The following is a 27,763-nucleotide window of genomic DNA, read 5'->3' on the forward strand; positions in this document are numbered from 1 at the left end:
TCCACAGTCCACGTTTCCTTGGAGCTGTTTCTGAGCTTCTTTCTCACCATTTCTCTCATGGCATCATAGTTCCCTTTCTTGAAGTTAAACGTTGTTGCCTTGGTTCTCTTTCCCTTAGGTAATCCTATTTGCACTTTGAACTGAATCATGTTGTGGTCACTGGTTCCTAGTGGTCCCACGACCTCCACTCCCTTTGCAGGTCCTTTCAGCCCATTGAGGATCAGATCCAGAATCGCTGATCCTCTCGTTGGTGCCTCGACAAGTTGTTCCATGAAGCTGTCCTGAACAGCTTCCAGGAACTCCGTTTCCCTTGCACATTTTGAATTTCCAAGACACCAGTCTATCCCAGGGTAGTTGAAATCTCCCATAACTATGGTGTTTGGGTTTTTGCATTCCCTTCTCAGTTCGGCTACCATTTCTGTATCCTCGGCTTCGGTTTGCCCAGGTGGACGGTAGAACAGTCCCATCTTTATCTCGGATCCGTTGCTTCCTGGTACTTTGGCCCACAATGACTCCAGTTGGGCATTTGTTACTGCTGTGTCCAGAGTGGATGAGTGAATGGTGTCCCTTATGTATAGTGCTATTCCTTCTCCTTTCTGGTAAGTCCTGTCTTTTCGGTAGAGTTTGTATTCTGGCAGTACTATGTCCCATTTGTTTTCCTCGTTCCACCAAGTTTCCGTGATCCCTATGATGTCTAGTCTCTCCTCATTGGCCATGACTTCTAGTTCCCCCATTTTGTTCTTCAGGCTCCTTGCATTAGTATACATGCAGTTCAAGTCCTGGCATTTTCCCTTCCTCGCTATTTTCCCTTGCATTCCATTCTTCATTCTGTCCCCTTCCTGACCTGTCAACTCCTGAGTATTGCCTCTTTTGTCTTCTCTTTGTGGTAGATTCCTATTGCCTTCCCCTTTTGTCGTGTTCCTATTGTCCTCCTCTTGTTCCTTCTCATTATCCAGTCCCATTTTGACTTCCCCTTGTAGTATGTTCATCCTGTCCCCCTCTCGCTTCGTCTGACTCCCTTGAATGTTCATAGTCAGTTGCTTGCCACTTGTGTCTTCCCCGCAATATTCCCCCTCAGTACCTTCACTGGATACTGTTTCTCGAACCGTCGATACCAGGTCGACTGTCGGCTTTCCCCTTCTACTTAGTTTAAAGCTTGTTCTATCGCTCTTCTGACGTTATTTGCTAGTTGTCTAGTTCCCGCCTTGCTCAGGTGTAGACCATCCTTCTTGAAAAGCTTGTTCTTTCCCCAGAATGTTGTCCAGTTCCTTATGAAAAGGAAACCCTCTTCCTCACACCATCTTCTCATCCATGCATTAATTGATTGTAGCTCCGTCTGCCTCTTCGTTTCTGCCCTCGGCACTGGCAGGATCTCTGAGAAGGCTATCCTCTGGGTCCTCATTTTCAGTTTCCTTCCTAAGATCTTGAACTGTTCAGTCAGTGCATTCTTGCTGTAGTCTCTCCTGGTGACATCATTCGTTCCGACGTGGACTATCACTGCTGTCTCTTCCGTCTCTGCCCCCACCAGGATTCTTTCAATCTTGTCAACGATGTCCTTGCTCCTGGGAGACAGGTCACTAGCCGATCCTCTCTCCCTCCTGCTATGTGACTGTCGACGTGCCTCAGGATTGAGTCTCCCACCAGGATTGCAGATTTCCCTTCTTTCAGCCTACGTTTCGGTCGCAGGTCTGTGTCTTTGGTGTTCTTCTTTTCTTCCAGCAAGGTTCCTCCGTGGGTATCCTCTACCTTGATGTCAGAAGTTTCTTGTCTTCTGCTCTGTGTGTCTTCATCATTTCCGTGCACCTGTTCTTCCACTTTCCTGTAGGCATCCTCGATGAACTTCTCGAGCTCCCTGACTTGCTCCTCGATGCACCTCTCTCTCATGGGGTCTTCGGCTGTCTGGAAGGGGGCTTCTGAGATGTAGAGTCCCTCCAGCTCCTGGATCCTGAGCTTCAGACAACTGACTTCGTTCTTCAAGCTCTCCAGTTCCTGACATCGTCCGCACACATATGACTGCCGCCCAGAGGGGAGGTAGTCGTACATGTGGCAGTCCGTGCAGTACACTGGGAAGCTCATCCTTCGGGTTCCTTCCGCTTCCATATTTGTCCGCTCTCTAGGAGTCCTGTTGCTCCTTGCTAGTGTGATTACTCCTGTGCCTGGCTCTTTCTTACCTTCTTCGTCTTCCGCTTCCTTTTACTTATGCGCGTGTGCTATTCGCCTCTTGCTTGCCCTCTGTGGCTGCCTTCTCCTTTAGCTCGTGTTCTCTCTTGAGTCCGCCTTTTCTTGTCCTGCTGAGCTTGTTACTGCTGTCTCTGTGTATGAGTGTGCGCTACCTTCTTGGCCTGCTTCTATCCTGTCTTCTGCCCTTGCTTCTATTTTTCAGTACCTTTCTTGCCTGTCGTTCCTTCGATGTGTGGTCCTTCCTGGGCCTACTCCTTCCTTCTTTTCTGTGTTTGCTTTCCTTTTCGCTTGTGTGTGTGCGTGTATGTGTATACTTCCTTACCTTGCTGTCTTCCTTTCTTGGAGTCCTTGGATGTAGTGTCCCGGCCTGCCCTTCTTAAGGCCCTTCGCAAAGGCGCTCTCGCTAAGGCGAGCGTCTTTTCCGCTCGCCTTCGCCACGCGCCGAACGGCTATGCGCCGTTGGCTCCCCTCCTTCAAGGGTGAGTCTGGGCGATGACGCTGCGCTGATGAGGTGGGGGTGGGCGGAGCCTCCTCTCGCCGCTACCCGCTCCTCTCAGGTGCTGTAGCTGGTCTCCGAGCCCTGTCTCCTCTCTCTGGCTCCCCTGACTTGTCTCCTCCTCTCACTGCCGCTGCTTCCACGCGGCTCCGATCGCCTTCGCGCCGTGGCTCCCCTCCTTCAAGGGTGAGTCTGGGCGATGACGCTACGCTGATGAGGTGGGGGTGGGCGGAGCCTCCTCTCGCCGCTACCTGCTCCTCTCAGGTGCTGTAGCTGGTCTCCGAGCCCTGTCTCCTCTCTCTGGCTCCCCTGACTTGTCTCCTCCTCTCACTGCCGCTGCTTCCATGCGGCTCCGATCGCCTTCGCGCCGCGGCTCCCCTCCTTCAAGGGTGAGTCTGGGTGATGACGCTGCGCTGATGAGGTGGGGGTGGGCGGAGCCTCCTCTCGCCGCTACCCGCTCCTCTCAGGTGCTGTAGCTGGTCTCCGAGCCCTGTCTCCTCTCTCTGGCTCCCCTGACTTGTCTCCTCCTCTCACTGCCGCTGCTTCCACGCGGCTCCGATCGCCTTCGCCCAATGTGGTCAGCATTTTTAAAGGGTGTGATTTAGACACAGAGGGCTGTATTAGAACTAGGTATTTCATGCCAACAAATCTAGCTACTGGCAATGAATATCCAGGTCTATCTGAGCTACAAGAAATTTTCTGGGTCGGCCGATATTGAGAGCCTGCATCCAGATAACTAACTGGTCATAGTTAGGATAGCATTACTTGCCTAGTTAGTTACCTGGTCACCAGCACAGAATATTATCCGGGTGGTACCCGGATAAATCCTTGGTGTGCTCTGACTCTTGCCGGACCACCTTTGATAATCAGAACTGATATTCAGTGGCATTCTCCAGTTTATTGCTGTAAATGCCAACATCTGAGCTGCACAGCACTAATTAGCCAGATAGGAACCTCTCCTGCCTGGTTAACTAACACTGAATATCGACTTCCATTCTTCCTTCTATGTTTTACATATGTATGCCCCATTCATATAACATGCTTTACAAGTGAAAAATGCTATATAACAAATGCTGTATAAAATCACATCCTTCACATTTTTTCACACTTCCTATAAGCTTCTTCTTTCTCTCAGAAATCACTAGTCATATTTTCTGAGGCCTTAGATGTGGTTTAAACATAAATACAAAACAATATTTTATTTCTTTAAATCAAGGTAAGTTTGATCTTCCTATGCTGGATGCCCCAGAATGTCCCTGCTAAATCTGGTGCTCAACTTCTGATGGTTCTGCGATGTCTCAGACCTCTTCGGATTTTCAAACTAGTGCCTCAGATGAGGAAAGTTGTAAGAGAATTGTTCAGTGGCTTCAAGGAAATCTTTTTGGTATGTAGAATATTTTACTTTTTGTTTCAGGTTTTGACAGATGTTTAAATACTAAAGCTACATACAGAAATAATCAAATATAGAGTTTTTTTTATTATAGATATGAAGAATTAATGATTTTGTGAAAAAATAAAGTTCTCCGAGGACAAGCAGGACATTGTTTCTCACATATAGGCAATGTCATCCAAAGGAGCCCAGCTTGGACGTTACCCAGTGTTCTGTGATTTTAAGAAGCCTGTGGCAGCATTGCACTGTGCATATGTGAGTGCCTTCCTACCCAGCATGAGCAGGAAGGACCAGCAGTCTTTATTTTTCTACAAAGCAGAAAGGTCACATTCAGTGCGCTTTTCTCAACATGTCAAACTTTCTTAATCTTAGAGTGCCTTCCCTCGCGATATTCGGGTTTTTCTTATATTTCTTTTTTACTCCCTTCCCTTCCCTTCTTTTTTTCCCTTCCCCCTTAATTTGTTTTAGTTTTCAGCAAGTTTAGTTGTGTTTGGGGTTTTTTTTTTGTTTTGTCTTTGCAGTTTCTGAGGCCCCCATACGTTCGAGCACTGGTTAAGGAACTTCTCTATTTTATAGTGAAGAGATTTTTTTCATCTTCCACAATTAATCCATTTGTTTTCCCCTCAATGTCAAAGAAAACTCCCTGTGGTTTCAGATGGTGCTCTAGGTACAAGAGAGTCATATCTGGGATGGGCCACCAAAGCGGATGCCTTTCGTACCTAGACCCTGACCAGAAAGCCTCATATTGTGTTCTCTGTTTAAAAATGAGACAAGGACAAACTAAGAGAGAGGCCCTGCCCAAGAAATTTTTTTGACACTTTTAAGACCAATCCATTAATCCCATGACTGGAGAAACTGCATCGGATACTGGGAGTGCACAAGAATTGAGAAGGTCACTCCCTGCCTTGATATTAGACATCGGTAAAGCCCCATAGATCCAACACCAAGGACATGCCTGAATTTAACATAATCCTCATCAACACTCAGGAACCCTGATGTGCATTGAGTAAAGGCAAAGAACCCTGATGTGCATTGAGTAAAGGCAAAGAAGCACCAACATCAGTCCCCTTCAAAGCATGGTGTCAGTACTTCCAATACCGAAGCAGAAGTCTCCTTCCCATGGAGTCAGTGTCAATGTGCCAGTCTTCTAACTGCTGAGGCAACAAGCATTCCATTTTGGCACTGACACTTACACAGACTATCATGGAACCAATACCAGCCCCAATTTTACCAATGCCTGTCTCCAAGGAACAGTTCCAGGCCATGCCGCAGGAAGAGTTGGAGCTGATTTTGGCCTGGCATGATGCTGAAGCTTCAAGGACCATTGATGCCAGCCTCGACTCTGCCCCAGCCAATCCTGTAGGCCCATGCCTTGTCTGCCTGTGCAGCAACACTGGTGCCTAGGAAGGAGCTGCCATCAGCCTCGGAAGAGGTGGTGCTTCTCTCCAGCTTATTGGGCGAGGAAGCTGTCCGGTGTTCAGGTCAGGACCTGTCACTTGGCACTCATGCTCCGAGTTAACAGCAGTCTAGTCACCTGAGGAGACACAAGACAGCTTTATCAAGAAGAGCACTATGTTGAGTCTGACTCTGGTTGTTCCTGTCTGAAGTAGAACCAGAGGAAGTTGAGGACAAGCCCAAAGCTACTGTTTTGAAAGTCCTTGATTAAGAGACTCCCCCTAAGTAAGCCGTGACAGTGCTTTTGCATGACATCCAGATACAGATGATGAAAACTCTGTGTTTTGGTTACTGCGGATGGGCAGACTAGATGGGCCATTTGGCCTTTATCTGCCGTCATGTTTCTGTATTTCTATATAATGGTTACTGCAAATGGGAAGACTAAATGGGCCATTTGGCCTTTATCTGCCATCATGTATCTATGTTAGCTCACTCCTTCTGCAGCCTCCACTTCTTGGAGGTATTCAGGCAGGAACCAAACGAGGACCTATTACTCTTAAAGGCAGAGGTACACTCCTTTGCCTAACCATCCCAGCAGTCAAAAGGGGCCCACTCCAGACCTCAGCAACAGAAACTCCAGAAGTTCTAGGCAGCTTCCCAGCTGAAGATGAGTTGAGTTTTTGACAGCTCCAGGAGAGCATAGTTACAGTAAAAGTGACCATTCCAGGTGACCTACGGGAGGCTCAGTTTTTCCCATTGAAGGTAGCCCCTTATTACCTGTGACCAAAATAGTACAAGGGTTATACCTTTAATTAGCATCAAATTCCTCCAGATTGTTTTTCTAAAGCATTCTTTTACAGCTCTCAGAACCAGGCAGTGCTTGCAGAGCATCTACAGGTTGAATACAAAAAAGAAGCAGAGAAGACCAGACTTTCAAATCAAAAAAATGCTTTATTAACAACCATATGAAGTGGAACATGAAACTGGACCTGACACAGACTGTGTTTCAGCTACAGAGCCTGCATCAGAAGTCCTTAGGAATCCACTCAACAGATGGCCAGAGTATAAAATGGAGCTTGTGTAGCGTCTTAGCAGCAAAAACAAACTTTTTGTGTTAGCTACATACCAGAGCTCTCATTCCAGAGCTTTCTTTCAAATGAAAGCGACTCACCTCTTGCACATTTATGCCATCTAGGTATTTAAAAGTCTCTATCATATCTCCCCTCTCCTGCCTTTCTTCCAAAGTAATATTAAATCAGAAAAGTATTTATAATTAAATTAAGAAGTGAACCAATGATGGTTAGGCACATAAAGCTTAAAGCAATGATAGGCTTGAGCTTTGAGTGGTGTCATTGAGGTTCATATAAAACTGAAACCATTTGAAGAGGGGTGGTAAAGTATGTTTAAAAAGTTTATAGACATACTCTTATATAAGTATAAGTAAGACTATCCCAGAGAAAATTGAGCCAAAGAAATAAAATTGGATTTCCTCCAAAGTTTATATATTCAGATCTTTAAGCCTGTCCCTATATGCATTATGTTGAAGACCACTGGCTATTTTAGTAGCCTTCCTCTGGACCGACTCCATCCTGTTTATATCTTTTTGAAGGTGCTGTCTCCAGAATTGTATACAATATTCTAAATGAGGTATCACCAGAGTCTTATACAGGGGCATCAGTGCCTTCTTTTTCCTACTGGCCATACCTCTCCCTATACACCCTAGCATCCTTCTAGCTTTTGCCATCTCAACTTGTATGACCACCTTAAGATCATCACATACTATTACGCCCATGTCCCACTCCTCTTTTGTGCACAAAAGTTCTCCCCCTAAACTGTTCCATTCCATGTTTTTTGCAGCCCAAATGCATGGCCTTGCATTTCTTAGCATTAAATCTTAGCTGCCAAATTTCAGATCATTCTTCAAAATTCACTAGGTCCTTCCTCATGTTATTTACCCCATCATGGGTGGTCTGCTCTATTGCAGATTTTGGTATCATCTGCAAAGAAGCAAATCTTACATAATAGCCCTTCAGCAATATCCCTTACAAAAATGTTAAAAATTACAGGCCCAAGAACCGAACCTAGAGGCACACCACTGGTAACAGCCCTTTCCTCAGAATGATCTCCATTGACCACTACTCTGTCGCCCTCCACTCAACCAGTTACTGACCCAGTCCATCACTTTGGAGCCCATACCAAGGGCACTCAGTTTATTTATTAGACAACTGTGTGGAACACTGTCAAAGGCTTTGTTAAAATATAAATACATCTCATCTAGTGCATTCCCTCTGCCTAATTCTCTGGTCACTCAGTCAAAGAAATTGATTAGATTTGTCTGACAAGACCTGCCTCTGTCTGCCTCAGGTCATGTAATCCACTTGATTTCAGAATTGTCATTATTCTTTGTTTTAAAAGCATTTCCATTACTTTACTTACCACAGATGTCAGACTTACTGGCCTGTAGCTCCCTACTTCTTCCTTTTGTGAAGAGGGACCACATTTGCCCTTCTCCAGTCCTCTTTGTTACCACTCCTGACTCTAGAGAAGCATTGAAAAGGTCATCCAGCAGAGCTGCCAGAACTTTCCTAAGTTCCCTCAGTACAATCACATGTACACCATCCAGCCTTATCACTTTGTCCAACTTTAGCTAGCTCTTCACAAATGCAATCCTCTGAAAATTGATCAGGGTCTACCACACCTCCATCCCTATTTATGTTTGTCTTCTACAGTCCTACTCCCGGTACTTCAGCTGTGAACACAGAACAGAAATATTTGTTAAACAATTCAGCCTTATCTTTATCAGCTTCTACATATTTCTCCTCTTCACCTGTGAGTCTCACATTGCCACTTTTGCACTTCTTCCTATCACTAATACAGTATCTAAAAAATGTATTTTTCTACCATTTTACCATATCAACTATTTTTTTCTTCCATTTGCATCTTTGCTTTCCTAACTACTCGACCAGCCTCTCTTAACTTCTCCAGGTATTTTTGCCTGTCTTCCCTTTCTGCAATCTTTTGTAGTATATGAAAGTTAACCTCTTTTTCCTTACTTTCTGATCTACTACTTTTGAAAACTAAAGTGGCCTTCTTCTCCTCTTTCCCCATTTGTAAGCATTAAGTTCAGTATTGCCTCATTCTGCATGGGTTCCATTACCAACTGCTGGAACAGTTCTCCTTATAGAGAATCCAGAATCTCCTTACTTCTAGAAGACCCTACAATAGGGATACCCCAATCAACATCTGGCATGCTAAAATCATCTATTAGTAATACTTCCCCTTGTACAGCTATATTCTGAATGTCTACTATTAAATTTCTATCCACTTCTGTCTGTGAAGGAGGGCTGTATATTATACCAATTAATTTATTTATTTGTTCCCCCCCAAAAAAATTTTTTCCCCCCAACACATATTTTTATTGTGGCATTCTACCTTGCAAGTGTACCTTGATGATCTCACAATGAGGTCAGCATTGTACAGCTGCACACCTCCATGTGCAATGAAGTAGAAGTCATGCTAAGGTCTGTATCTGTTTTTTTCTGTTTTTAAGCGTTTGCAAATGAAGTTATGTATGCAATCTATATATTTTTTCATTTGCTTTCTTTGCTTTCAAGAATGAGCGGATTGGAACACTGTTTAGTCATAAAAAAGGGTAGCTTTTTAGCAAGAAACCTAAAGCTGTGTTTTTCATGCGCTATGCTTCAGTTAATGGATCTTTTTCTCTAATTAGCAAATAGCATTGCTGTTTGTCCACAAAAATAGAAGGTTTTGCATACAATATATCTGTTTTGATGTGCCCTGTTTATGTTGTGCCTTATTAAATGTATTTAGAGATTAATAAAACAAAAATAAAAACCCAGAGAGCTATTTAGTAGATCACATTAAGGACATCCAAACTGTGCCTAAGTTTCATTCATAGAACTTGGGTCTATCTGAAGCCCAAACTTTGCTGAAAAGTAGATCTGGTTTTCATTCGCCTACAATGTAGGCATGAGATGGATGCCCAAGGTCGCTCAGCATTATATAAATGAATCAAAGGACACCCATATTTAAACCACACCCACGCCTATTCCGTTAGGCATGAGTTTTCCCAATGGATGTCCATGAAATTGTGGCGGCACCTACAAAGTGACATCCACATCCTTTGGATGTCCATATGTTAATTATTGCTCATTAAGACCCTTAAATGGCTCATTAACCACTTAATTTGGATGCCTAAGTCCTGCTCAGCGTTAGCTAGGGCTTAGGCACCCTTTAGACACCCTGTATAGAATCAGGGTTTAAATGTCTACTAAACTTCCATTATTTATTAGATCTTATACATATTTATGAGAACCACTGAATCTTAATCTGGGATATCTATCCAATAAAGGATCTACCTCTTGATTAAAATCTCCTACCATAATTATTATATGCATTTGTAATTTCTGTTAAAAAAAATGTTATTTGGAATTACTGGTGCATAAACATTTACTAAAGACATACTGACATCACCAACCTTAACATCTACATCACAAATTTGTTTATCAGTATCAAAATCTAAACCTTTCCTGAATAAGATGGCCTATCCTTCTTTTTTTGAGCAGGTACATAACAACACTCCTTCACCCAGCCACCAATTAACTTTTCTGATTCTTTACCATTCAAATGTGTTTCCTGTAAAAATAAGATGTTTGCTTTAGTTCTGGCAAGATACTGTAAAACCTTTTTTCTTTTTATTGGATGATTCAGTCCATTCACATTCAATGCAAATGATATACTGCACCCCCATAGACTTTAGTTGAGGCCTCCCTAATGCGCTCCTTTGTGCGTGACTGAAGTGCGTAAGCAGTCAAGCCTTCCCTATAGCTGTCAGCTCAATTTTTTTTTTGTGATTCTAGCGTCACTAATTTTCCCAATGCAGTCCATAAATTCTACTAGTTCACCAGACTAAAATATACCAGTCCTTTGGGGAAATAGACCACCAGGACGTAATTAAATTATTCCTTCTCGCTCATTGTATAAGATCCCTCTTATATGTTATTCGACTAACCAGCCTCATTTCAATCCTTTAAATATAGGATTAATTAATACTAGATCTATTAGGAACAAACATCATTTCTTAAAAGACGTAATCATTGACCACAAACTTATGCATCTCTGAAACTTGGTTAAATAAAGGAGATGAGGCCTATCTTTAATATAGCTGTCCTAATAATTTCTTGTTTAGTTTTAACCACTGCCATGGTAAAAGAGGAGGAAGTCTGGCTGTGATCTACATAGACTTCCTAATAACAGACCTTGAGTATTCTCCTGCACATGCCCAGATAGAGTTTTTACAGTGTAAAATTAACAGTTCCCCTCAGACAGATCTTCTTCTTCTTTATGCCCCCCCCATCCGATAAACAAAGACAACACCACCTTGCTTCAGTCTATTTTGCTAGACTTTGCCTCCTCCAGTTCAAATTTTATGATTCTAGGGGACATTAATATCCATTTTGATGATAGGAACAATTCTTTCACAGCAGAATTTCAAGAATTTTTCATGGATCTACACTTAGCTTCTTTAATAAATTGCCCTACACATATAGGTAGCTATTCATTAAATGCAGTCATCATTCCTGAATTTCAAAGTCTCTGCTTTTCTTTCCCCTCTAAACTCCCTGTCCCTGGGTCTGATCATTTTATGATCACAATCCAGTATCTGCCAAAATCTATTACAGAGGTCTGTCATCCCCTAACTGTTTCCTCTCTAACTCTTAAACCTGAAGAACTTAATAACATCCCAATAGATTATCAATTATCTCTTTGGGACGATGCCATCACTAGCCTTCTTGGCAATCTGACCCCGTTCTAAACAAGAACAATCCCATCCAAAAAAACTTTTTAAAAACCTGGTATAATGCTGAACTAACTTTAATTAAAAAGCAGCTAAGATCCCTCAAGCAGAAATAGTGCAAAAATAAATCTATCAATAACCTGAACAAATTTAAAACCCAAGGATTCTACTTTAAATACATAATAAATCAAGCAAAGAAAAAATACTATTTGACTCGCATCGCAAAAGCAAGAAATTCTTCAGCCCTCTTTACTATTCTAAGATCATTGACTAATTACAACCCCTCCCCCCCCAAAAAAAAAAAATATCCAATGGAAAGTGCAAGCTCACTGCACAAAACTTGTCTTTAGGGAAAAGAGAGAAAAAATAAGACGGTTTGTTCAACTTCAAACTTCTAATCATGATGAAGAAGCGGAACCCCATAAAATAACAGTTTCTAAATGCTCCAAATTTAACATTCCGTCTTTGAACAACTTATGCAGATATCTAGCAGGTTTGAATTCCAAGGGTTCCTCTTCAGATTCGATTCCCCCTCACTACTAAAACACCTATTCCCTGTTCTTGGTCCTATCATTTATAAACTGATTTCCTGCAGTTTAGTCACTGGCTCCCTCCCAAATGTTGGAAAGAAGCGGTAGTCAGACTTATTATTAAAGACCATTCAATTTCAGTAGAGGAAGCTTCAAACTACAGACCTATTGCAAACCTTCCATTTCTTGCAAAACTGACCGAAAAAGTGGTATTCATCCAGATCTCAGATTTCATACATAGAAGCATAGAACATGACGGCAGAAAAGGGCCACGGTCCATCTAGTCTGCCCACACTAGTGGCCCACCTCCTAACTACCTCCATGAAGAGATCCCACATGCCAATCCCATCTTTTCTTAAAATCTGTCACACTGCTTGCCTCAATTACCTGTTGTGGAAGATTATTCCAGCGATCAACCACCCTTTCGGTAAAGAAATATTTTCTGGTGTCACCATGAAATTTCCCACCCCTGATTTTCAACGGATGCCCTCTTGTTGCCGTGGGTCCTTTAAGGAAAAAGAGATCCTCTTCCACCTCGATACGGCCTGTGACATATTTGAACGTCTCGATCATGTCTCCCCTCTTTCTGCGTTCCTCGAGTGAGTACAGCTGCAACTTACCCAGTCGTTCCTCATACGAGAGATGCACATTTTGCACCTGAACCAAACAGGCTTTAGGGCTCATCATTTGATGGAGCACTCACTCATTGGTTTAACTAAATCAGTCTTCTATCATCTGGACCACCATAACTCTGTTATTCTCATATCTCTAGATCTCTCTGCAGCTTTTGATACCATAGACCACTCTCTACTTCTCAACAGACTAGCTTCCATTGGAATTAGTGATCAAGTATTAAGTTGGTTTCAATCCTATTTCTCAGAACGCTCATCCAAGGTAAGCTTTAATAATTCTACTTCTGATTCTTTCTCTGCTAACTATGGTATCCCACAGGGTTAAGAACATAACATAAGAACATAAGCATTGCCTCTGCTGGGTCAGACCAGGGGTCCATCGTGCCCGGCAGTCCGCTCCCGCTGCGGCCCCCCAGGTCCATGACCTGAAAGTGTTCCCTACCTAACCTAAAATATCCATACCCTATTCGCTCAATGTCCTGTAAGCTAAACCTCTATCTGTACCCTGTAATCCCCTTCGCTTCCAGGAAGTCATCCAGTCCCTTTTTGAACCCCAGAATTGTACTCTGGCTTATCACCTCTCCGGGAAGCGCGTTCCAGGTGTCCACCACCCTCTGAGTGAAGAAGAACTTCCTTGCATTCGTTATGAATCTGTCTCCTCTCAGTTTTTCTGAATGACCTCTTGTTTTAGTTGTCCCTGCTAGTCTAAAGAATCTGTCCCTCTCCACCTTCTCTATGCCTTTCATGATTTTATAAGTCTCTATCATGTCCCCTGTCAGTCTCCGCTTCTCCAGGGTAAAGAGCCCCAGCCTGTCTAACCGTTCGGCATATGAAAGGTTCTCCATCCCCTTTATCATCCTCGTTGCCCTCCTCTGGACACTCTCGAGTATTGCCATGTCCTTCTTGAGGTATGGCGACCAGTATTGGACGCAGTATTCCAGATGTGGGCGCACCATTGCTCGATACAGTGGCAGGATAACTTCCTTCGTTCTGGTAGTGATACCTTTTTTGATAATGCCCAACATTCTGTTCGCTTTTTTTGAGGCCGCTGCACATTGCGCCGCCGGCTTCATTGTGTTATCCACCAATACCCCCAGATCTTTTTCTTGGCTGCCTTCCCCGAGTACCCTCCCTCCCATCGCGTAGCTGTACATGGAGTTCCCCTTCCCTATGTGCAAGACCTTACATTTCTCCACATTGAAGCTCATCTGCCATTTTTTTGCCCACTCACTCAGTTTGTTCAGGTCGCTCTGCAGTTCTTTGCATTCCTCAACAGTTCTGACCCTGCTGGAGAGTTTTGTGTCATCCGCGAACTTGATAACTTCGCACTTTGTTCCCGTTTCTAGTTCATTAATAAATATATTGAACAGCAGTGGTCCCAGCACTGACCCTTGCGGAACACCACTTGTGACCCCTATCCAGTCAGAGTAGTGCCCCTTTACTCCTACCCTCTGTTTCCTGTCCGCCAGCCAATTTTTGATCCATCTGTGCACGTCCCCTTCCACCCCGTGACTCCACAGTTTCTTCAGTAAGCGTTCATGGGGCACCTTGTCGAAGGCTTTTTGGAAATCTAGATATATAATGTCTACTGGGTCACCTTGGTCCAATTGCTTACTTATCCCCTCAAAGAATTGCAGTAGATTTGTCTGGCATGATCGGCCTTTACAGAAACCATGCTGGCTCGATCTCATCAGATTATTTTTTTCTATATGCTCATTGATACCTTCCCTGATCAGGGATTCGGCCATCTTCCCCGGAACAGAGGTTAAGCTCACCTTTCTCGATCCTTTCTTGAAGATCGGTGTAACATTCACTATCTTCCAGTCCTCCGGGATTACCCCTGTTCTCAAGGACAGGTTGCAAATATGCTGCAGTAGCTCTGCTGTTTCATCTCTGAGCTCTTTCAGTATTCTCGGGTGGATCTCATCTGGGCCCGGAGCTTTGTCCGTTCTTAATCTATCTATCTGCCTGAGAACGTCTTCGAGGCTTACCTCCATGCATGATAATTTCCCCTCTTGATCTCCCCTGAAGATTTCTTCCGGTTCTGGCACACTGGATGTGTCTTCTATTGTAAAGACCGACGAGAAGAACTTGTTTAGCCTACCAGCCACCTCTTTTTCCTCTTTCACCACTCCCTTCCGGTCACCCTCATCCAGGGGTCCCACCTCCTCCCTCGCTGTCTGTTTCCCTTTCACATACCGGAAAAATGGTTTGAAATTTCTTGCTTCCTTGGCCAGTCTCTCCTCATACTCTTTCTTGGCTTTCCTGACTACTCGGTGACATTCTTTTTGATGCTTCCTGTGCTCTCTCCAGTTTCCTTCAGTTTTATCTTTTTTCCACTTCCGAAATGATTTTTTCTTGTCTCCTATCACTTTCTTTACTTCACTGGTTATCCATGCAGGGTCCCTCGTCTGATTCTTCTTGGAACCTTTCCTAAATCTTGGTATATATAGGTTTTGCGCCTTGTTTACTGTGTCCTTGAATAGGGACCATGCTTGCTCCACAGTCCGAGTTTCCTTGGAGCTGTTTCTGAGCTTCTTTCTCACCATTTGTCTCATGGCATCATAGTTCCCTTTCTTGAAGTTAAATGTTGTTGCCTTGGTTCTCTTTCTCATAGGTAGTCCTACTTGCACTTTGAACTGAATCATGTTGTGGTCACTGGTTCCTAGTGGTCCCATGACCTCCACATCCTTTGCAGGTCCTTTCAGCCCATTGAGGATCAGATCCAGAATCGCTGATCCTCTCGTTGGTGCCTCGACAAGTTGTTCCATGAAGCAGTCCTGGACTGCTTCCAGGAACTCCGTTTCCCTTGCACATTTTGAATTTCCAAGACACCAGTCTATACCAGGATAGTTGAAATCTCCCATAACTATGGTGTTTGGGTTCTTGCATTCCCTTCTCAGCTCGGCTACCATTTCTGTATCCTCAGCTTCAGTTTGCCCAGGTGGACAGTAGAGCAGTTCAATTCTCTCTCCTCTTCTCTTTAACATTTTTCTCGCTCCTTTGATCAGACTGGGGCAATTCATCGGATTTACAACCTATGCATATGCTGATGACGTCCAGCTCCTCCACCCACTTAATACAGAGAATCCAAATGATCTTCAAGAAATAACCGAAAAATTAGGAAAAATTGATCAATGGTTGAGGAACAATATGCTTTCCCTGAACATCATGAAATCGCAAACTATTTTTTTTCCTTGGAAGGATGGCCTTTCTCTAAAATTTCCCCTAAAAATAAATAATTTGCCCCTCCAAGAAGTCACAAACATCAAAATTCTGGGAGTTACTTTGGATCAGAAACTACCATACAGGACCATATTAGCCAAGTGGTCAAAAACTGTTTTTTTCAAACTCCACATAATTAGATCATTGGCAAAAGTACTTGACCCCTCAGCACTCAATATTCTTATTCATTCCCTTGCCATTTCTAATGTTCAATCATTTTTATTGAGTTATAATAATAAAGAAAACCATATATATAATAAATCTTATAAAGAATATTATACAAACATAGTTAATACCTATGTACGGAAAGAAAAGTATAATGTGGATCTATAAATCTTTAAAAGAGCAATAATCAGGTGATCCTACAATATAACAATGAACAAGAGAAAAATAGAAAACTGCAATAGAAAATAAACAAACTACTTCCCTACCATCAAAGACCTCCCAATATTCCCACCCCCTTACCAACTCTCCATTCCCCCCTCCCCTCCACCCACCCTACTCCCAAATGTTACTAAGAAAAAATGTTCCACTTCCTGATTACAAATTGTAACCACACTGCAGCCCTAGACCGGGGCTCAGCAGCGCCCTCTGTGGTTACCAGTGAAAGCACAATAGCGTGTGACCCAGGACAGAGTCACCCTGCAGGTTTTTCACAAATCCTAATTAATGATTCAGACACGGTGGGTTGAATGGCAAAAAGTGAAAACTTTTACTTGTTCAAAATAAAAACAAGAATGGCATACAGTTCAAAATAAACCATCAATGTCCCAACAGGAAACAAAATAAAGCCAGAGGAAAACTCTGCTGGCCTTTAGGATTTGTATTTTTCAAACAAACAATTCACTCTGCGAACTGCCTTCTCACAGAGCAGCTTTATTTCTCCACTTTCTTTTTCCCAAAATCTGCTCCTCAGCAGCACTCAGGTAAGTTCGTAATTTCAAAGGTTCCCAGAGATATTCTTATTCATTCAAACTCTCTCTGGTCAAACACACACAAAAATCAAGCCTCCAGCCAAAAATCTGTAACAGGGCTGGGTGAAGAGGAGTCCATTAAACTTGCCATCTAAAGCACACAAAAGCTTTTAAACTTCCCTCCCAGGTCTTGACAAGCTTCTCCCCGCTCACTCTGCCAGTGACTAGGAGCAGAAAAGAACCTAGCCACAAAAATAAGGAAAAACACAAAACTCACAGTGACTCAGCACAGCCAATCCTCATGGCGCCCCTTGAAACAGAAGGTGGTGTGGACCTCAGTTTCTTCCACACCGAGGTTTAAAGCATTGCCCACCTTGCCAGAAACTTGGGAAACCTTTTATCTCCCTCTCACCTCCTTTCCCAAGTGCAAACTACTGGCCTTTTAGGAGAAGAAGCCACACCCTGCTCTCCCTGAGCCTGCTCACACCTGTGCTATTCTCCCTGGCTCCCCCTAGTGGATGCCAAGGAAATAACATGGACCAGAACAGGCACGGAGCCTGGCTGGTCACAAAATGCAATGAGTTCACAACAAAACTGCACACTCTGGCTGATAGCTGCTGTATATAGGGTTCCCAGGTCATCCAAAACCATCTAATAGGATGGGGAGATCGCCCTAGCTTCCATAAGCATAAGAATATGAAATGCTGCCCTCCATTGCCAAAAGGAAGGTGGACTATCCTCCAACCAATGTTGCAAGATACATTTCTGACCCACAATAAAGGCCTTGCAAAACAACCCCCTAACCCCCTTCTTAAAAGTCCCTTCCCATTGAAAAAATAACACCATCTGGGGAGAAGGAGGCATGATCCAGGAAAGAACAGCTCCAAGAAAAGCACAGATAACACCCCAAAAGCTCCGAATTCAGGGACACAACCAAAAAGCATGACCCAAAGTATTATCCGATTGATGACATTTCAGGCATATTCTTGAATCTACACAACCAAAGTGAAAAGCCTAAACTTGAGAGACATAAGATCTCATAACCACTCAAAAAAAAACTCTCTCTAGAAATTGAAGAAACCCCTAACTGAAGAGCCTTCTCAATGCCAGCCTCCCCAATTTCCAACCACAATTCCTCAGTACACCTAGCTACTATCCCTCTATAGCTCATGCGGGGGTAAATAGAATCAAGGGTTAGGGAGTGGAAAATATGAAAAGGATCTGCAAAAGTTAGAGGAATGGTCTAATGCCTGGCAACTAAAATTCAATGCAAAGAAATGCAGAGTAATGCATTTGGGGATTAATAAAAGGAAGGAACTGTATATGCTGGGAGGAGAGAAGCTGATATGCACGGACGGGGAGAGGGACCTTGGGGTGATAGTGTCCGAAGATCTAAAGGTGAAAAAACAGTGTGACAAGGCAGTGGCTGCTGCCAGAAGGATGCTGGGCTGTATAAAGAGAGGCATATTCAGTAGAAGGAAGAAGGTGTTGATACCCCTGTACAGGTCATTGGTAAGGCCCCACTTGGAGTATTGTGTTCAATTTTGGAGACCGTATCTGGCGAAGGACGTAAGAAGACTTGAGGCGGTCCAGAGGAGGGCAACGAAAATGATAGGAGGCTTGCGCCAGAAGACGTACGAGAAGAGACTGGAAGCCCTGAATATGTATACCCTAGAGGAAAGGAGAGACAGGGGAGATATGATTCAGACGTTCAAATACTTGAAGGGTATTAACGTAGAACAAAATATTTTTCAGAGAAAGGAAAATGGTAAAACCAGAGGACATAATTTGAGGTTGAAGGGTGGTAGATTCAAAGGCAATGTTAGGAAATTCTACTTTACGGAGAGGGTGGTGGATGCCTGGAATGCGCTCCCGAGAGAGGTGGTGGAGAGTAAAACTGTGACTGAGTTCAAAGAAGCGTGGGATGAACACAAAGGATCTAGAATCAGAAAATAAGATTAAATATTGAACTAAGACCAGTACTGGGCAGACTTGCACGGTCTGTGTCTGTGTATGGCCGTTTGGTGGGGGATGGGCTGGGGAGGGCTTCAATGGCTGGGAGGGTGTAGATGGGCTAGAGTAAGTCTTAACAGAGATTTCGGCAGTTGGAACCCAAGCACAGTACAGGGTAAAGCTTTGGATTCTTGCCCAGAAATAGCTAAGAAGAAAAAATTAAAAAATTTAAATTGAATCAGGTTGGGCAGACTGGATGGACCATTCGGGTCTTTATCTGCCGTCATCTACTATGTTACTATGTATTGCAATTCTCTCTTCAAAGGCATCACGCAGAAACAAATAAGACGCCTACAAATTATACAAAATTCTGCTATCAAAATTATAACAAATTCCAAGAAATATGACCATGTCACGCCCCTTTTAAGAAATGCTCATTGGTTGCCAATTTATCATTGAATCTCATATAAAATTGCACTTTTAACATTTAAAATCCATTTTAATCACTTCCCTATCTTCCTCGATAGATTATTAATTCCCTATACTACCACCAGAAAACTACGTTCAAATGCTCACAACCTCTTTGCAGTTCCTTTTTAAAAAATTATAGATTCAAGGCACAACGAGATTTTTTCAGTCACTGTACCCCAGCTTTGGAATACACTCCCTAATTAGAGGAATCTATATTAGTCAAATTTAAGTCGTCTCTTAAAACCTTCCTATTTAAGGATGCATTTGAAACCTAATTCTACTTTCCTTTAGTATATGAAGTCTACACATTAAGTTGTTCCATCATATTTTTCTGCCTTCTTCTAATTTTACTCTCATCCAGGCTTGTCTCCCTCCTCTCGTTTTCCCCTTTTATGTGAACTTTCCTTATAATATTGTAGTTCTGCCCCTCCATTCCATTTCTACCAATTACTCGCTGTCTATTGAATGTTATGTAAGTCTTCTGTATTTAAGGAAAATTTTATTTGTATTAATATACATTTTTGTAAAGTTTGTGTATCCTTATTTTAAATTGTACAGCACTTAGAAGATTTTCTTAAGCGTTTTTATCAAATTTTAAATAAAGTATAAACTGTTATACTCACCTGGGGCTTTGATCACCCTGCCCCAACAATTCTAGTTTAAAGCCCTCTTCAGTAGGTTAGCCCTTCTTTGATAGATAGTTCTGCACATACATCCTAAGTGTCAGCATAACCAGTCAATTGTCCTGGCAACATTTTTCCCAAAACCTCATGCCCATCCTGGTGAAAGCGCACTGTACTCCTTGGACTGCAAGTGATATGCAGACTAAAGCCCATAGACAGTCCACTCAGTTTTTTATTCCTTTTGGCCCAAACAGGATGGGGACAGCAAAATGCACTTTATCCAATTGGTTAGCAGACTGCATCTCTTTTATTTATGCCCAGGTTGGGCTGACTCTGCAGGTTCACAGTGTTAGAAGTTTCAAGTTTATTAGTTTTTATATACCACCTATCAAGGTTATCTAAGCGGTTCTACAATCAGGTACTCAAGCATTTTCCCTATCTGTCCCGGCGGGCTCACAATCTATCTAACGTACCTGGGGCTATGGAGGATTAAGTGACTTGCCCAGGGTCACAAGGAGCAGCGGCGGGGTTTGAACCCACAACCCCAGGGTGCTGAGGCCGTAGCTCCATCCACTGTGCCACACACTCCTCCAACCATGCCTGCTTCTGTAGCCCACTTGAGATCAGCCTCTATTGAAAAGGTTGGTGAAGCTGCAGGACGGTCTTTAGTCCACACATTCACATCTCATTACTGCATTGAGCAGAATACCCAACACAACAGTTGGTTCAGTCAGACAATTTTGAAGAACTAGTTTGGTGTCTTAAATCCAACTCCATCCTCCTTGGTCTATTTTTATTCTCTTCCAGACTCCACCTACACAAGTTTCAAGTTCAAGTTTCAAGTTTAATAATTTTTTTGATTAATCGCTTAATCATACTTCTAAGCGATGTACAGTTTAAAATTACATTTGTTGGGTGACAATACAATAAATAAGAATACTTAAAAGAAAAAAAAACACAATACAGAATTACAATCAATTTTAACATACTCATAACATTAGGTAAGGAGGAATGAAATACAAATCTTTAAAGTAAAGAGAAAACGTTAAGGGAAAAATACAGAAGGTTAATAAAATAACAAAATATAATAAGATAAAATTTAATAGGATTATCGGATATTAAAATTAGTTTTCAAAGGCATCCTTGTAAAGAAATGTTTTTAAATTACTTTTAAATTTTCCGAATTCCTGTTCTTCCCTTAAAAATATTGGAAGGGCATTCCAAGTCTGTGGTGCAGTAACTGAAAAAATAAATTGCCGTCTTGTATTAAAAATTTTCAACGAAGGAATAGTCAATAGGTTTTGTTCATTAGATCTCAAAACTCTATTTGTGGAATATGGAATTAATAATTTAAATAAGAAAGCAGGAGTCTTATTACAAAGGGTTTTGAAGGTCATTATACAAAGCTTATACGTAATTCTATGAAGCCAGTGTGCATTTTTAAGAAGTGGTGTTACATGGTCAAACTTTCTAGATTTGGTTATAAGCTTAATTGAGGCATTTTGAATGATTTGAAGACGTTTTATTTAGTTTAACGCAATTCCTTTGAAGAGAGAATTGCAGTAGTCGATTTTGGAAATCACCAAAGAGTGAATAAGGATATTAAGTGATTTGGAACATAGAAATTTAGAAATAGATCGAATTTTACGTAATCTGTAAAAGGTAGTTTTTATAATATTACTAATATGATCATGAAAATTTAGTTTATTATCAAAAATCACCACTAAAATTTTTAAATTATTAACTAATTGCAGGGGGACGTTTTGTATAGAAATTGGAGTAACAAGAGGAAAACTATCTTTCCATGGAAAAAGCATAACATTAGTTTTTTTACTGTTAAAAAGATTGCATACAAGTTAAGGTTGATTGGTTTGTGGTTGGACCTGCTGTTGCAAGTCCCTATTGTCTGTTATTTGTTGTTTTTGGTGAATCTGCTAACTAGGGATTCCTATATGTGAGAAACAATGTCCTTTTTGTCTGCGGAAAAGGCAAAGTTACACATTTGTAGCAGGTGTTTTCTGAGGATAGCAGGATGTGTATTCTCACAACTCCTCCCATCTCCCCTAGGAGTTGTATTGTTTTAGCTTTGATATTGTATTGCTGGTCCCACGCACTCATGCTAGGAGGGAAGGTACTCATACATACACAGTGTAATGATACCAAAGGCTGCTTAAGGTACAGAACATAGGGTTGAAGTCTACAAAATCCTGAGTGGAGTAGAATGGGTACAAGTGGATCGATTTTTCACTGCATCAAAAATTACAAAGACTAGGGGACATTCGATGAAGTTACAGGAAAATACTTTTAAAACCAATTGGAGGAATTTTTTTTTTTTTACTCAGAGAATAGTTAAGCTCTGGAACGCATTACCAGAGCATGTGGTAAGAGCGGATAGCATAGCTGGTTTTAAGAAAGGTTTGTCAAGTTCCTGGAGGAAAAGTCCATAGTCTGTTATTGAGAAAGACATGGGGGAAGCCACTGCTTGCCCTGTATCGGTAGCATGGAATATTGCTACAATTTGGGTTTTGGCCAGGTACTGGTGACCTGGATTGGACACTGGAAACGGGCTACTGGGCTTGATGGACCATTGGTCTAACTCAGTGAGGCTATTCTTATGTTCTTATCTGCCCCAGGTTCCATTGGATGATGTCACCCATGTGTTTATGATTTTTAAAACTTGGTCCCTTAATTTACAATAGATCAATGCTGCTTACAAAACACTAAAAAATCAAATAAAAACAGGAAAAGAATGCCATAATCGATAAGAAAGACCTAACCTTAATGTTAATAGAAGAAAAAAAAATGTTCTTTTTTATCACCCTTCTTTTTTTCTTTTCCTCTTTTGATATGGCCTTCTGAAGGCAGTCTTCTCATCTCCATCAACAAAATGAAAATTAAGTCAAATTAAATGCCACACTGAAAAAATGAGTTTTCAAAAGAGACTTAAATTCAAGAAATACATGCGCTGTTGTCCTCGGAGATCACCTGCTTCACTTTATTCACATGAAGCCCCATTTTGTATAAGTCACCTAGGTCAGAAAAAGGATATCTGAGTAGGGACATTCAAAAATTTCCTGATATTTTACAAAAGGGTTGTCAAGTGCTTATGTTGTTGCTGGCAAATACATCTGGAACAACTGTTTCGCATAAAAAAAAGAGTGTCTTCTCTTGGGATGGTAATCATGTATGCCAATTTTGCCATCAAATATATAATTACTTACCAGAGTTAATAAAATTACATGTAGAAGAGCAACCACATGGTTTGAGTTTTGAGAATTTTTTTAAGGCTAGAGAGAAAAACTTAGTTGCCTTCCCAGTCAGACCCTCACATCAAAACACATCAACTTTGAATAGAAATCCATGGACCAACAACAAGAAGTTCTTTGCTGTATCAGGGGCTATGCTACACTCTCTAAAAATACAGCATTGCTTCAGGAATATTACATTAATCAAAACAAATGAATGGTTAAAGAGAGGTAAACTGAAACTTGAAGATAAGAGGTTGATAACTGCAGCAAAGACCATGCATTACAGATGAGACAGTTCACTGCAAGCATAGAAAGGATAGGTGAGACATAAAAATGCAAATTCTGAAATAATTGGAAATGGTTATTTATCTTGTTAATTGCTACAGACTTCTTATGAAGGAAGACTTTTACATATAAAGGCACAATATTTTGGCACTTCTCATGCACTGAAAACTGTACAAACACTATAATATTGCTGTACCAGAAAATCCCAGGGAGCATGACCTTGAGAGAATTGTGAATAATAAGGTTGTGATCACCTGGGACATTTCCATTCCAACTGATAAAAAACTTGATGTGAGAAAACTGGACATAGCGGTAAGGAAAGAAAACAGAATGACTTTGATAATAAAAGTGTTAGTGTCAAGTGATTATTCTATACATCATGTGGAGAAAGAGCAGATCCTGAGTTTGGAATGACATGCTCAGGCTGCAGCGTAATCAAAAAGACGCTTCATGACAAAATCCACTCTTCTGTCCTGGACATCCATCAGGACAATCCCTCCATCCGAGGACAAAGAGGTATGTTTATTGACCTAAGCCACCACCGAATCCACCTTTGGTGGGACTAAGCACTTGGAAAATTCTGATGCCATGGAATACAACTTAGCCACATGGCCCTAGCACACTTCAGGGGACCCTCTGGAGCCTCACAAACCTCCAAGAGCATATCCGCCAAGACTGCGTGGTTCAGAAATGCAGCGGAAAGTGGAGGCTTAGAACTCATGATGGAACACTCTGCCTGAACTGCTGAGTCTGAATCAAGATTCATTGTCCACAGGGACTCAAAGATAAGATCAGGGATGTGGCTGGACTTAAAGAGCCTGCGCACCACCTGATCCTCTGCCAGATTGCGTAAATCAGTGTTCTGGAAATCCCCTAGATCTGCTAAGTTAGCTACATCAGCTGCCCCTGCTGAAGAGCCATGCAACAGCAACGGCATAGAAATGGATGCAGGTACCGAGGCAATGGCGGAGAGCTGCCGTTTGCTTTCAGGTAGACCAGCAAGGGAGCAAATGGACATGCTGGAATCCAAAGGCTGAACAGACTGCTACACTGGAGTCTGAGAGGGAGAGACATGAAAGTCGAACACATCATATCCACAAATTCCAGTGGAAAATAGTCACCGTCGGCAAGAGCCAATCCACGGGACTCAAGTTTGGAATATTTAGAAGACTTATGAGACTTTTCCCCCAGAACTGCGCTTGCATTTAGTGAAAGCACCCTCCTTGCTCATTTTTGGCATTCCGGATGCTGGAATCACATCTCCGGTAAAATTGAAGGAAAGCAGGTCTTCTCAGGAGGAGGATAGTATGGAATCCACACACGGTTCATGCCCCTCGTGGGCCATGGCTCACGTGACACACGGCTGCAAATCTGTCAGTCATCCGCCGCATTTACGGCATGAATCCATGCCATCCTGTCTTGAGGTGGCCATCTGTGAAGTTTGGAGTACAAACAAAGCTTCTAAGTCCAAAAAGATATACTTTTGAAAACTGTAAAAGCGAAAAACAGTGATTTTATGATTTTACAGGTGGGGAGAACCAGGGCATGCAGGAAAACTACCCAAAACCCTGATTTTAGCACCCCCCACAATCGCCAAACTCTGTGACTCATAGAAACCACAGAGACATGTGCTGCAATGAAAGCCTATGGCAGCCTTCAATACACAGTACAAGCACGGAGATCAGTACCTCAGGAACTGATTAAACTGGATTTTTCAGGTCTTCTGACTACCTCACCTTCCCTGTCACCACAGATCACAACCACCAGGACCCCTCAGGAAAATTAGGGAAGACCCGCGGTTCCGATCCCGGCGTACCTCCACGGAACTGCAGCAGCCTGCGCTCTCTACCCTTTGTGGACAAACCAGTAGACAGATGGTTCCTGATCCCGGAGACCTGATCCAATCTGCAGGCAGTCCAGAGGGCTTACTGCAGTTTAAGCTTATAGAGCACCCTCCAGAAGCAGACAAAATTTAAAATGTCTGTGATCTCTCGCTGAAGGATCACTCCCAGAGTTGACCCGCAGCACTTGGGCAAACCCGTGAAACAAATCAAATAAAGACTAGGAATTGAAGACAAATCACGAGCAGAAGAAACTGATTTCACCCATGCAGCGAGGCTGCAGGAACAAACTAAGCATGACAGAAAGCTACCAGGCAGATAGCCTAGAGGGGAGGGAACAAGTTTTATTAGCCCTGTATCCGAGGCTAAAGAGGATGCAAGATCCCACGAGTTCAGCCTCCAGAGGGATTGTACAAGAATACAGGATTATCGATATTTGGAGCAAACATATTTAAAATAATCATAGTTGTATCTTTAATTTGTATTTTTGCCTTAACCCATCTTCCTTCAGTATCAGATGATGAAGAGAGTAATTTCAAATCTGGATGTTTCCTTAGCCACATTAAAACACCATTCTTTCTTCCATCAGCCGGGGAAAATAAAGGAGGTAACGTCCAATTGCACTTTAGTTTAAGAGCTTCCTGTGTTGATAAATGGGTTTCCTGCAGAAATGCTATATCAGGGTATTGTTACAGGATGTATGAAATAATTTTTCGCCTTTTGATAGGATTACTGGCACCTTTAACGTTAAGTGACACACATTTAAGGAACATCAAAGAAAAACCAATAAAGATTCTTCAACCCATTAATGATTGTTTTATAACTAAATAAGGTGTACATTTACACTATGACAACTCGTCTTAGGCCCAAAAAATGTCTACTATAGCAAGGAAAACCCATGGGTCAACAAGAACAAGGTAGAGCTCTAAAGTCCGCTCCCAAGACATCTATTATGAGACAAAAATAACATCATAATAAACTTAAAACAAAAATTAATTAAACCTCTACAAATGGTACTTCAGAACCACCATTCTACTGGGGAAGATTCAGGAGGGGGGGTCACGGAGGATCAAGGCACGAGAGATTGGGCATCTCTCCTTATGGGAAAGATTTTGTATTATGTAACACTCATTACTTTAACGAAACCTGCTTATTGATACATGCTTATTGATACAATGCTTATTGATACATGCTTATTGATACAATGAATCCCCATGCACTCAGAGCAATCATCATCTCAAACTATAAATTATGCAGGTCAGACTATCGGCCATGTTTATTATATACGCATAGTTCCAGAACCACTGCACAGCCATATCTTTTAATATAGTCCCATTGTCAACACCACTGATCTATAGAACACTTCACAGCACTGCGTATCAAATGCATCAGAATTGTCACAAAAAACCACGTACATGCATAACATTAACACAGACAGGAAACAATCAATAACACTGTCAGCAGCCATAAACTAGCAGACTATATCATCATGAACAGGGCTCACATTGTCAAAATGTAACTCTAATTCATATGTTTATTAGTCACTCAGCAAGGAATATGAAGATTGCAGTCACAGCGTATTACTTAAAGACACGTGTTATTATTTGATTTAATTAAACCACCATGTGCGCAAAGCAACCGCCACAGCTGGTAGGTTAAGCAGATCAGACTTAGCAGCCATATTTATAAACCTAATGAGCACTTCACAGCCATATTTATAAACTTGACATGAACCCTATTAACCTTATAGCTCCTATTCATCAAAGGTCACATAAATCCCCAAACCCCAACCTCTTCACACTTCCATTAAGAAGTGCCACTTCACATCATCAATCAAAAACATCCTATATCAAAAATGTCATAGAAACTGCCAAGACCACATTCACTCATGACATTCATAACTGCCACACACTCAACATTATTCATTTATATCACCATAATTTAGTACTATTCAAACTATTCATTCAGTACTATTTCAAACTACATAAAAACATAAGAATTGCCACTACTGGGTCAGACCAGTGGTCTATCGTACCCAGCAGTCCGCTCCCGTGGCGGCCCCTAGGTCAAAGACCAGCGCCCTAACTGAGACCAGCCCTACCGGGAAACTACAGACCAGTGAGTCTGACCTCGGTTCCGGGGAAAATGGCAGAAGCGCTGATAAAAGAAAACATCGATGAACATTTGGAAAGAAACGAACTTCTGATACCAAGCCAACATGGTTTCTGCAGGGGGAGATCGTGCTTAACTAACTTATTGCACTTCTTCGAAGGAATCAACAAACGGACGGACAAAGGAGACCCCATAGACATCGTATACCTAGATTTCCAAAAAGCCTTTGACAAGGTGCCTCACGAGCGTCTACTCCGGAAACTGAAGAACCATGGGGTGGACGGAGATGTGCATAGATGGATCAGAAACTGGTTGGCGGGTAGGAAACAGAGGGTAGGGGTGAAGGGCCACTACTCGGACTGGAAGAGGGTCACAAGTGGTGTTCCGCAGGGCTCGGTGCTCGGGCCACTACTATTTAATATATTCATAAATGATCTAGAAATAGGGACGACGTGTGAGATAATAAAATTTGCAGACGACACCAAACTATTCAGTGGAGCTCGGACTAAAGAGGACTGCGAAAAATTGCAAAGGGACCTGAATAAGCTAGGGGAATGGGCGACGAGATGGCAGATGAAATTCAACGTTGAGAAATGTAAAGTACTGCATGTGGGAAGCAGAAACCTGAGGTACAACTATACGATGGGAG

General features: G+C 42.2%; 1 protein-coding gene across 1 annotated transcript in view; it reads left to right on the top strand.

Moving 5' to 3' along the window:
• NALCN (sodium leak channel, non-selective) overlaps positions 1–27,763 on the top strand; it is a 1,129,711-nt gene that overhangs the window by 808,471 nt on the left and 293,477 nt on the right. Inside the window, exon 26 of the mRNA XM_033948885.1 lies at positions 3,894–4,061. Within this exon, the coding sequence (XP_033804776.1) occupies positions 3,894–4,061 (168 nt within the window). The remainder of the gene's footprint in view (positions 1–3,893; positions 4,062–27,763) is intronic.

The sequence above is a fragment of the Geotrypetes seraphini genome, chromosome 6, assembly GCF_902459505.1.
Source record: "Geotrypetes seraphini chromosome 6, aGeoSer1.1, whole genome shotgun sequence".
NCBI lineage: Eukaryota > Metazoa > Chordata > Amphibia > Gymnophiona > Dermophiidae > Geotrypetes > Geotrypetes seraphini.